We start from the raw sequence: 11,944 nt of genomic DNA, 5'->3' as shown, positions 1-11,944 counted from the left end.
GTGCTGAATATTTACAACACGGACATGCTGTATGACAAATAAACAGCAAGCAATATAAAAGTGGAAGTACAAGAGTTCCAAGAGCGGAAATACAAACCCTCTGAGGTATAAAGTGAAATTATGAATTATTAACAAAAAATCAGAACAAACTCTAAAGTCTAATTCATGTTTAAGAGAAGTCAGTGAGTGTTTTTGATGAACAACTGCTTTAAAACCTTTCTGTGTTGATTTTTTTTAATGTTTTTATATTATTTAATTATTAAAAAATATATTTTATGTTCATTATATGACTCAATCTGCAGCCACTTGTTGCGGTCATTCGAGCTCGATGCTACCTGTTGCAGTTCGGCTGGTGGTGGTGACGTCATCAGCGTCAACCACCAGCGGCGCAAATCGTGAGCGACGGCCGAGCGGGCCAATCGCCTTCACGCCCGTGACAGGTGTCGACCGGCCGCTGGCCAATAGGAGCGAAGGAGGTGGGCGGGGCGGAGGGACTGACGTCGCTGCTTCGCCGTTGCTTCGGTAATGGCAAGTGACGGAGGGCGAGGAAGACGGGGCCGAAGTTTCTCAGCCGGTGGGAGTCCTTAGGGGGAGTTTTTACGCTCGGCAACGACCGCGTCCTCCCTTTTTCTCGACTCTGTCAGCTCCTCAGCGTTGTCGTCGCCGGAGTTCACCGCCTTTCCAGCCAGGCTGAAGTCGTGAAACCCGGTGGAGGGGGGTCGGTCGGTCCGTGTGTTTGTTAACGGCTGAGTAGGTAGATCGATAAGTCAGGTTAGGTAGAGAGATCGATAGACGCCAGAAGTTTGTTCGACTTCCAGAGAAGGAGAAACTATGACCAGCAGAGAAGACGAATACGACTACCTCTTCAAAGGTGAGTGGCCGTTTTGTCTGTTTGTTTTTGGTTTTTTTTTTTTTTTTCTTTCTTTGTTTTCCAAGCTGACGTCGCCAACCCCGACGCTTTTTCACCTGCGAGCGTCACCTGATGCCGGGCAGTCAGAAGTGTCGGACCCGCCGGCGGAAGGCGACATTAAACCGGACACCTGCCCTGTCAACTCTGACTGCAGCCGGCTAACGGCGTAAAAAAAACCCCCACACCTCTCCAGCTGTGTGATTTATTGTTATTAATCTTAGTCTTCCAGCTTGCAGGCCGATGATGCAATCATGTCGGGATGCGGCGATGGTCAACAAAGGGGGGGGGGGGGTCACAAACTGTGACAGAACAGTTGCTTACTAAAAAGGCCGTTTATTTTTTATTTCTTTGTTAATTTTCTCCCTCTGGCCGTTCACTGGCAATCTCCACTTATATCAGTAACACACCACTCACTCCAGCCAGTGCAACAATTATACTCCCTTATTAAAAGTTACTAATAAACTTCAACATCCATCTTTAAGTGTGATTAGTCATACGTCCAGTTAAGAATACTGAGGAACTGCTTTAACAATTGATTTAAGCTTCAGTAATTTTCCAAGCAAGTGACATACTCTGTCTGATGTCTGAGAAGATTTCCGTGTTGTCTTCTTCACATGACAATAAAAATGGCATTTGAAGACACCACATTCTGCACTGACTGTTTCCAGTGCTTCACTGTTAAAATTGTTATCAGGATTAATGAAAGAAAAATCTTTAATCACAGTTTTCCAAATAAATAAATGAACAGAATGATAGTAGAAAACTTGCTTGTGACTAAGTTTCAGCAGTAAGACAATTGGCAGAAATACTACCCTGCTATCTGCTGTCAAAGACACTACAGTGAGGGGAAAAGTTTTTATAGCAAAACGACGATCTGGCACAAACAGTTCTTGGTAGTTGTACATTTTCATAGGCAAGTGGAAAAGAAATGTTCATGGTCTGTTTAAAAACACCAAACAAGCAGGTGCTGTTGAACTGGAAATACCTGCATGAAAAGTGCATGTGGCACAGACGAGTTTTCAGAGCAAAGAAAATTTGAGATTTGTTCACTTGCTTGCTCGTGGATTGATAAAATGACATGGATTCTGGTGACCAAACAGTGATTTATTTATTTTTTTATCTGAGTCATGCACAGCAATGCAAAGGTACTGATAAGGTATCAGCCGCCAATCAGTCTTTCACTTAAACCAGGAGAGAGCCAACATTATTGTTTTGGCTTGCTTTTGTTCCTACAACCTGCGCCTCTTTGTCCCCAACTGTTATAGATAGCATGACTCAAGTAAGGTGAGCTCTCAATGAGTCGCATCAACCTTTCCCTACCGATGCTTGCATCATCAGGCAGTAGCAAGACATGTTGCTGTCGTCCTAGAGCCAAACCTCATTTTTTCTATTAGAGAAATGCAAATGAACCCTAATGCAGTTCATTTTTAGAAACCTTTCAATTAACCGACTGCTTAATTTCTGGTCCTTCTGAGACATCATTCTTTTGATGAAGTACCCATTTGAGTACATTATGTTCAAGCCATCTCTCTGTGAATTTATTTTTTATTTTGTGGATCTCATTTCTGCAGTTGATTTCATTAAATCGGTCCTGGAATGAAAATAATTATCCTGTTGTAATATAAGATGTCTCTTTTAGATCGTTTGCCTTACCCAATGTTATACACCGCTTTAATTTTAGAAAAATGAAAATGATGAAAGTGGACCTGGGCTGGTGATTCTTTATTTCACTTTCCGGGCTCCATGAGAAATTAGTATATGAATGTATCTCCCCGAATAAAAAGATGGACTTGGGTCCCAGAAATGATTTTGATTCCTACATTCAGCCAGTCATTGGCTCTTTATTATTGGGTGAAGTTTTTGTGTTATAATAGAGAGGTGTCATGTCTTTTAAGCTGAAGAATGCAGACCCAACAATAGGGGTAGTCAATGGGTGTGTAATGAAGCTGTTATATTACCTGTTTGATCACAGATCACAAGGTTGCATAATGATTTTTTTCCTCCACCCAAGATCTTTTGTGTTGGACAAAATGGAGCATGACAGTGTAGAGGTATTTTATTTCAATCCTAATAAGTCAGTGGTTAAATTTGACATGTTTCCGCTTGTGTCTCTTACACCATTCTAATACTGACCAACTTTAATACATACTGCACTTTTCTTTCATTTAAGAAACAACAGCATGGCCCAGAAGCATGTGTAGACACACTAGGTGGTTTGTTAATCTAATTTCAACATTCCACAACAAGTTCCTATTTCCCAATGGCAGGGTGGTGTGCCTTTTGACGAACTGCCTCAGCTGACAGTTGTGGAAGTAATTTTATGACAAATGCTCACCTTAATATGTCCCCATTCAGTACATTCATAGGTTGATGATTCAGAGGGCGAGGAGATGCAGCAAAAAAGCCTTATTTTATTGTCATTAGTACTTGGTGTATTAAAGGACCAGCTCACTATAAACTGTAAATGTATTCTCTAATGTTAAAATTCCTAATATTTATATGACGACTAACGCAAGGCCTTTTTATTTATTTATGTATTTATTAAATTTTTTTTGAGTGCAGTTATTGTGATGGATTTTTTTTTTTTTTTTGCTTTGTTTGGGGATTGAAATGTTTAACTGAAGTAAGTTTGAGGAGGGTTTTGGCAAATCTGTAGGGCTGCTTGCATTTTGTGTTTGGCATTAGCTTAAACAACAGAGCGGGCTGAGACCAGGATGAATGCTGAGTTCCATAAGTTGATGTCTAAACATTTCTATACAGCTTATAAAATCCAGGCATAACTCAAGTACATATAATGGGGGGAGACAGGAGGAACTTGTATGTCTCGAAAAGAGCAGTTGGTTCTATTACACTGACTACTCAGCAGGATTCCCCCGAGTTTCCAAGCTTCCCAGGCTGAGAGACACATTTCGAAGCCGGCTTCTTGTAGTTTAATGATCTGTAACAGCAAAGGTCTGACATGAATTTACCTTTACAGCCTCAGTCAAAAGTATGCTACGCTCCTCAATATGAACATTAGATATCAAATTATACCTCAGTATGGTTTAGTATTAATGTGTATTTTTAATTATCTTTGTACACACTGAAAACAAAATTCTATTGTACCAGGGAGTGAAGTGAAAATTCAAAAAGCAACTGCTTGCAGGGTTTGAATTCCCTCTTTTTTTATTTTTTCTTTCAGTGGTGCTGATAGGAGATTCAGGCGTAGGGAAGAGTAACCTGCTATCACGCTTCACCCGGAATGAGTTCAACCTGGAGAGCAAGAGCACAATTGGGGTGGAGTTTGCCACTCGCAGCATCCAGGTAGAAGGCAAGACCATCAAGGCTCAGATCTGGGACACAGCTGGACAGGAGCGATACCGAGCTATCACTTCTGCGTAAGTACAAGGGAGCAAAATCATCAAAGACTTTTTTGGGATCACATTGTAACGCACCACCTTGGTTCCCCACACGCCCACAAATATACACTTCACACAAAAACATGCTCATGTTGAGGAAAGCAGTGGCTCTTTTTGTTCAAATCCAGTACCCTTGTTGGTCCGTATCCGCCAGTTCATAGCCAAAACTATGTTTTTACTTTTTAAGTACCATTTTTTGGTCAGAAATCTATTTGTAGACATATAAACTTTGGCCGTCTTATAAAACATAAGGATTTTACTAGATGTAAACTTTCAAACAGCAGAAACTTGAAACAGCTGCCCATTCTCTCTTTGATTAAATAAAATTTAGATTAAGCAATTAAGCAGCTGTATCATTCCTTAAATAGCTAGAAAGATAGGATCAGAAGTGATAAAAACTGAGATACACACCCATTTGCCTTGGGGCAGGAAGTGTTTTGTTAACCATAGCTTCCTTCTCATCTTGGTCAAGTTCCCATTCCAACATTTGTGTCTTCTTGCATCATCTTCCTTGGTGAAGCAGCCACTGAGACATTGGCATGTTCATTGCCAAGCACCCACAGGAAGCAGATAGTGAGCATAGAAAGTTTTTAATTAAAAGAAGCAATATCTGCCAGCTTTATCTTGTGTTTAGAGTTTTGTGTCCCGTTGTTTTAGTTTCATTTCTAGTTTTTGTGTTACACTTTTGCAGTTGTTCTGACCTTCTTTAACAAGATCAAATTGTTAGCCTAATTTATGTTTTGATCATCTCATTTCATGTCATACAGGTACTATCGTGGAGCAGTTGGAGCTCTGTTGGTTTATGACATTGCCAAGCATCTGACATACGAAAACGCTGAGCGATGGCTGAAGGAACTCCAGGACCACGCAGACAGCAACATAGTCATCATGCTAGTGGGAAATAAAAGTGATCTACGCCACCTAAGGGCGGTGCCTACAGATGAAGCCAAGGCCTTTGCAGGTATTATCACTAATGGCATCTTGTCTTAGTGTGAGCACATCATGCATAGCGTGTTGCCTGTGTCGATCTGTGAGGCTCTAGGACTCTGCCTCATTAGATTATCACGAGGTTAAAGCTGTGATAATGAGCATATGAGATGAATTTACCCCTCGCTGCTTCAATTAGGTCCTTAAAGTGCATTATAACATATGATGTCTGTTGCTGACAGTAAATATAATTAATGCATGTACTTGGTGTCTTAGATTTTTCTCTCACTTTAGTTTGGGCTTCTTCTTGCAACACTACCACTCTAACACACTCGTTTCCACATGTCAGGAATGTTTGCACTGTGATACTGTTTGGCATTTTGTGTAAGTGTGTTCAGTACATTGCATATGCCCTTGGCTTGAAAGTGTTTGAGCACATAAATAACAGCATAAGGTAAAAAGGGCTTGACTTCAATTAATATAACCTCCATCTTTGACCTTTGGGAATTTCAAGGCTTTGTTTCAGAACATGTTTATTTTTTGCAGCTACCCTTTCAGTTCACTTAAATCTAATTTTGTCAGCCTTTTAACATTAATTATTTGACAGCAGTAGGGCCACATGTTTATGCTTGCCCTTGGATTTATTGGCATCTGTCCGAATCAGGGTTGCACCTGCTTTGACTGGTAAATGACTCACAATAGGACAGGTTTGGAGAAAGTCAAATACTCAAGTCTTGTCAATCCATATGAGAGTAAAGAAAGGTTTTTCATAGCCATCTCAGTAAGATGTTAACCGGTCACTGGTTATTTGTGCTGTCTGGTTGGTTTTTCCTATAGGCCCTATCTTATTTAGGATTCTGAATTTACATTAAGACTATGTGGCAGAGGTATCTATGTAAAGAGATAATACCACAACTGAAAGGTTCTACTTAAAGAAGACTTAGACCTATTTGCTGCCTCACTTGCCAACAGTCTGACAGTTGCCCCATCACCTGTGATAGTACTACATATTTTTATTCCTCTCATTTTTACCTGGAATGTACAGATTATCAAATGAAAATTTAATATGATCAGGTCCTTTCACTAATAATCAGTTGACATATTAGGGTTGCTGGTCAGCATAAACACTTTGATAGAGCTGAAGTTAATTACATCAACACCTGAGCTTTTCCAACTATGGACAGATAAAATATCAGCTGAGTAAAGAGTGTATTTTACAGACTATGTATGTACTTTTTTTTTCAGCATAAGACTGAAATTTGAATTGGTGTTTTTCTGAATGTATAATTATGCAGTGTAATATTTTAATGGGATTGTACCTCCTTCCAGACCATATTCTTTGATTGCAAAATTTCAGCTTTTAATAAGAATGTAAACAATTTTAGTCTTCACTTAGCACACTGGTCAGATACTATACAACCTCTTACATTACAATTATAAAGCAGCAGTCTATGGGGTGCAACCTGGAGTCTTCTGCAGAATGTATTCACAGTATTAATTACAGTAACGCATTAAAGTACACTACATCCCAAATCAGTGTTGTTATGAAAGGTAAAAATAATGAAAGCCTATAATTATTAATTGTTCAACCATGTGCCTTTTTGCTTTACAGAGAAACATGGTTTGTCTTTCCTCGAGACATCAGCGCTAGACTCATCTAATGTGGAGCTGGCTTTCCAAACTATTCTCACAGGTAAATGTAATATTTGTTAGCTTGTTCCGTTTTTGATCCTAATGTGACTGATGTTTCAAGGTTTTGAGCCGTCTAATGACAATGTTATGATCGGCCTTTAAATTATTTCCATCTGGTTTTTGATGGTTTACATAACATCCTTCTTCTGCCACTAGATGGCAGCAAAATCCACCTAATCAGTTCTGTTGATCTATCATTGATGTGGAATCTGTGCCTGGAAATTACCAGATTTTTTGTGTTTATTTTAAAATAAATAAATATATATATATATATTTTTTTTTCTCTATTTAAAGCTAAAATGGGAATAATTTTCACAATGAAAAACCACTCAGCCCATCAGTCCTGTGGAGAGCTGCTATGAAGACTAACAATCACCAGCAGGCCACTAAGCACTGGTCTTTGTTTCTGATCACAAATTCATTTTGACCCACAAGACCAGATGCATTAGCTTTTTCCAGAGAGAAATTCTAATTTTGGTTCACAGATGTTTGGTAAAGGTCTATGTGCAGTTTTCTCAGGAGGCTTACAGCACCACTAACAAATGTGTTTGATCTTGGAGATTTGTTAAAATGGGGGGAAGAAAGAAAAAAAAAAATAAATAAATAAATAAAGCAATTGATGTGACCGTCAACCTCTGGAGTGCCAGAACAATCCCAACAGTGAGTGGAGCTTACGGTTAAATTGCTCCAGTGGCTATTGGTCTGCCATTTAACTGTTTATGTTCACCTTCTGCTCCACGTTCAGTTCTCCTCTGTTTCTGCTGATCGAGCCATTGTACCTACACCACAACTTTGATTCATAGAAACACACCGACAAGCGAGTTTAAGCTGCTAATTAGCTCAACTGAGGGAGGAAAAGAAAGGAAGTAAGCAACGCATTCGCAGTAAGAAATGAACTGTAGACATAGTGGAGTGGAGATGACGTCACGTGAAGATGTCGGCGGCAGACCAATTGTAGGTCAGGAAGTGTCATCATATTATGTTATAGCCTATACAGGCACAGCAGGTGTTGCGTAGGATCTATAAAAATGAGTAATAGCTTTACCACCTGACGTGTAATGTCACAGTCAGCCAAGAGTCTTGTTTTGCTTTAAACCTTCTTGCTTCATAGGCAGTTTTTGTTTCAGGAGTTGTGTTCCACATCTGGCTGTAGTTTAGCGTTAAAGTGGCAGTGTGCAACGGGAAGTCAGATCAGGGTTTGCACTCCACTCTTCAGTTGTTTCATCTTAGCCAAAGTTTAGTTGACTGACATTCAGACATTTATAATTTATCTAGGAAGTATATGATGAGGGTTGAATTAAAAAAAGCTGCTTGTGTTTAAGACACTGTTAGCTTTACATCAGAAGTCAGAAACTTGCTTATGTAAAAATAATGTAAATTGTGTTATAGTTATTTAGTTATTGCAATTTTAATCTAAAAGGAACTGCATCATGTAGCTGTGGGGGATGCCTAAAATGAGACTGGGTACTGCCACATGACATAAGGATGCCAGTTTAGGCTGGAAAGAATCCTGCACTGCTGCCAGGAGTCTGGATGGAACAGTTGTTGTTCAGCTTTGTCATGCTGTTTGTCCTCATCACAATATGTCCCACTGTTGGCTGGATTTATAGGCATCTACGCATAACTCATTCGCTTTTACCCCTCTCTCCATCACAGCCATCTACAACATCGTGTCACAGAGGCAGATGTCAGGGCCAGGAAACCCAGACTTCTCACCAGCCTCCAACGTAGTGCCCATCACGGTCGAGCCTACCCAAAACTCAGCCAACAAGGGTGCCTGCTGCCAGTCCAACTGAGACCTTATCAATGACCTCCTCCCTCACCTCCAGGCAGACGGAGAAACAGACAATCAGACACAGACAGATGGACAGGGAAATGGAGAGACAGGTAGAAATAACCATTTCATAGAGGAACACACGCACAGGGGCATTCTATTGTCTGGTTAAGAAAACCTCATTCAGAATGAAGGGAACGACCAGTGAAGGAGAGATAGTCAGGAAGTTTAGGAGAACAGACAATGGAGGGGTGGGGGGTGTGGTGAGGGAAGTTCACTCCACATAGCTTTGAAAGGGGTACATGATCAGAATTGATTCACAATCTCATGAAAGATTTAAGACATTGTAGGATCCCTTTTGTATCTAATCACGATTTGTCTTTGCAAACTGTCTTCTAGAAAGCTCTGTTTTACAAGAAATTAAATGCTTTCCCACCACCATGATATTGAGTAATGAAAACCCACATCCACTAGAATGAACGGTACCACTGTCACTCCCATTTTTCCCAAATGTATATAATATTTAGACAACAATTTCCAAGGTGATATTTATTGAACACTAGATTAGTCTCGTTTGGCTAAACAGTTTGCAATTCAACACTGCTTGGTTCAGGTTTTCCCTGCTGAATTCTTTGCTGCAAAAGGAGCTCTCTTGCTTTTGGTGCTTTTGCTTTTGCTTTTACTGGGGGCAACTGTCCCTCACTAAAGTAAGGCACAAGGGCTTGAAGTAATCTTTCCTAAATGGACAGGTAGGTCAAAGTTAGTTGGTTCGAGTTTTATTCCACCAGGCCACTTAGAGCAATAACATCCCTCCCAAACAGTGGCATGTAATTTCTCTTTGATTGCTTTTGATCTTTGTTTAGAAGGCTTTCCTGCTCTGTGCACACTTTGTACTCCACAGATGAGTCATGCTCTTGCAAGCCTTGTACAGCATTAACTCTAAATGAGATGGGATAGCTGCATCACTTGTGGATATGTTAACATGAAGGTGGGATAGCAGTGTTGGTCATCTGTTGATGACCGCTTGTGTTGAACCTTTGGGTGAAGTGGAAGAGATTAGGTTTAAATGCATGGACAACCCTGCACTGCTGCTCCTGCTGGCTACTAGGTTGCATGGATGGACAGATGGACGGATGGATGGATAGATAGATAATGTTTCAGGGGATGAGGTAGTGAGGGCACTCAGCCCTGCCCTGCTCTTGTGATCGCTGATGTGCCCGAGATGGCTTGTTTTACTGTAAGTGAAATCCTCCACTGCCGGCTCACCTACTCCTCTGTCTCTCTCTCTCCACACTGTACATAACTGGAACAGGACTCTGCCTTCTGGGATCTCCCTGAGGTCTGCCCTCGCTCTCACTTGTCTTTATTTCCTGTTGAAGGGGCGGGGGCTGTATTCAGGAGCCAGGACTGGGTTTGTTAGTGTCTAATAGTTTAATAAATGAGGAAAAGGAAAAAAGGATGGTAGCCTTGGGAGGGTCTTGATTAAATCCAAAGGTTATGAACACAGGTAGCGTTTTACTGCTCATATGTTTCCACATCAACACTGACTTCTGTCAACTTCACAGGTTTTGAACAGGGTGGTGTAGGTGACAGCTTTTTAAAACATTTATTCTAATATATGTATATTTGGACTGCATATGTATAAATAAATCTCATTTGTTATAGCCTGCCTCTCCTCTCTCCGCTGTATTGTAAAACGATGTTGGCAGCAAGTAGCAGACGCTTTCCTTAATGAATGTGCTAGAAGGGCCAAATTAACTGAATGAGTCATGATTTTAGGTACCATGATTGATGATCACTGAATATTGACATGGCTTCGATACTTAATGTCCACTCTGATTCAGTAACAGGATATTTGTAGTGCTGTAAATTGATACCGTTCTTCTAATCACTGAAATTTAAATGAGTAGTCATCATCAAAAGATCAATGTAGACAGAACAACTCGTTCACCCCTCATACAAAAGGAACACAATTAGTTTCAATTGGAGATCATTTCATTTTTGTTTTATTAGAAACATTTACAATACATCTTGAATCTTGGAAAAATAACAAATAACCAGAACTAACATGGCGCAGATACAATAATAATAATAATAATAATAATAATAATAATAAAAAAATGTCTCCAAAAAATGTAATTCACAAAAAAACATGTGCTATAAGAAATAAACCTGCAATATCACATGCCTTGTAAGGGCATGGCACACTGTAACAGAGTTCAAAGACTTCTTTTTTTTTTCTCTCTTTTTTATTTTTTATTTTTCTCCATCCATCAAAGTTGACGGTCAGCCACAGAGGGCCACAGTGGCAACCCTCTTTCACTGTTCACAGAAACTAATGCCAGGTGATGCTGGCCCAAAAACTAATGCACTACGACCACTATTAGACCGGTATGAAACACCTCTACTGTGCTGGAAAAATTGGAAACGCTACCAAAGACAAACTGTCAGACTGAATTGGCCTCTTTGGAAAAGGTTGCAAGTTTCACCAGCAAGCACCACTTCAGTCCCCATCCTTTACATGCAGCAGAAAATGTGCCATTGTAGTGTTTCTGTCAAGTTTTCTTTTAAATCTGTATCACAACTACACAAACTAAGAACTTCAAGTTAATTCATATGAGAAGTGCAATCAGTCTTCCATCGCTATCAGGTAACTGAGACTACAAAATCCAACTTTAATGTGGGGACTGAAATGGTCTCTTTACCTGGCTGCAAACTCATATCGACTTTCCAGTTTCCAAAGAGAATCCAACTATGAAAATCTACAGAGGAGAAAAAGCCCAAGTGCGCTGATGTTAGAGGATAACACAGGACCTGCACCCTTTCTCCTGTCTAAGTGACCATACAACATACATGCAACCTAGTACGGTAATGAATCTGTTGTGTGTATATGTGTGCATCTAGTTACATAGATCTACTACACCGTGCGCTCTCGTCATCTCCTAGATGCCTCCGCTCAGTCCGCACGCCTCACCCAATTACCACATTAGGGAAAGTTCCTCATCAAGACTTTCTTCAAGCTGATTATGCTCTGCAGCTATTGATCACAAACTGAGTAGTAGATGTAGAAAATGTATGAATGAAAAGTGTGTACAAGTTATGTGTGACCCGATTGGCCAGAAGGGTCACGGCTACCTCATTCATTCCAAGCGTTGCAGTCGTAACATGTTTTATACGTTTGATAAGTAAAAGCGAGTTTAGATTACAGAGGAAATGAGTAATGTGTTTCAGTCAGTAACATGG

The 11,944-nt window shown here is 40.2% G+C and overlaps 1 protein-coding gene across 1 annotated transcript; it reads left to right on the top strand.

Moving 5' to 3' along the window:
- Positions 1–514: 514 nt before the first annotated feature.
- On the top strand, positions 515–10,140 carry rab11al (RAB11a, member RAS oncogene family, like). Its single transcript, XM_029505049.1, has 5 exons — positions 515–871; positions 4,092–4,287; positions 5,076–5,269; positions 6,848–6,928; positions 8,584–10,140. The coding sequence occupies exons 1-5, from the start codon at positions 832–834 to the stop codon at positions 8,721–8,723; spliced, it is 651 nt and encodes a 216-aa protein (XP_029360909.1). The 5' UTR covers positions 515–831; the 3' UTR covers positions 8,724–10,140.
- Positions 10,141–11,944: the final 1,804 nt, after the last annotated feature.

The sequence above is a fragment of the Echeneis naucrates genome, chromosome 6 (genome assembly GCF_900963305.1).
Source record: "Echeneis naucrates chromosome 6, fEcheNa1.1, whole genome shotgun sequence".
In the NCBI taxonomy this organism is placed as follows: domain Eukaryota; kingdom Metazoa; phylum Chordata; class Actinopteri; order Carangiformes; family Echeneidae; genus Echeneis; species Echeneis naucrates.
The sequence above is the reverse complement of the archived record's forward strand: the minus strand, read 5'-3'. Positions and strand labels throughout refer to the sequence as shown.

Excerpts from the sequence above, each read along its gene's own strand:
- rab11al (XM_029505049.1), top strand. The coding sequence starts at position 832 with ATGACCAGCAGAGAAGACGAATACGACTACCTCTTCAAAG. Across the intron at positions 5,270-6,847 it reads TGAAGCCAAGGCCTTTGCAG|AGAAACATGGTTTGTCTTTC; the intron begins GTATTATCACTA and ends TTTGCTTTACAG. Across the intron at positions 6,929-8,583 it reads TTTCCAAACTATTCTCACAG|CCATCTACAACATCGTGTCA; the intron begins GTAAATGTAATA and ends TCTCCATCACAG.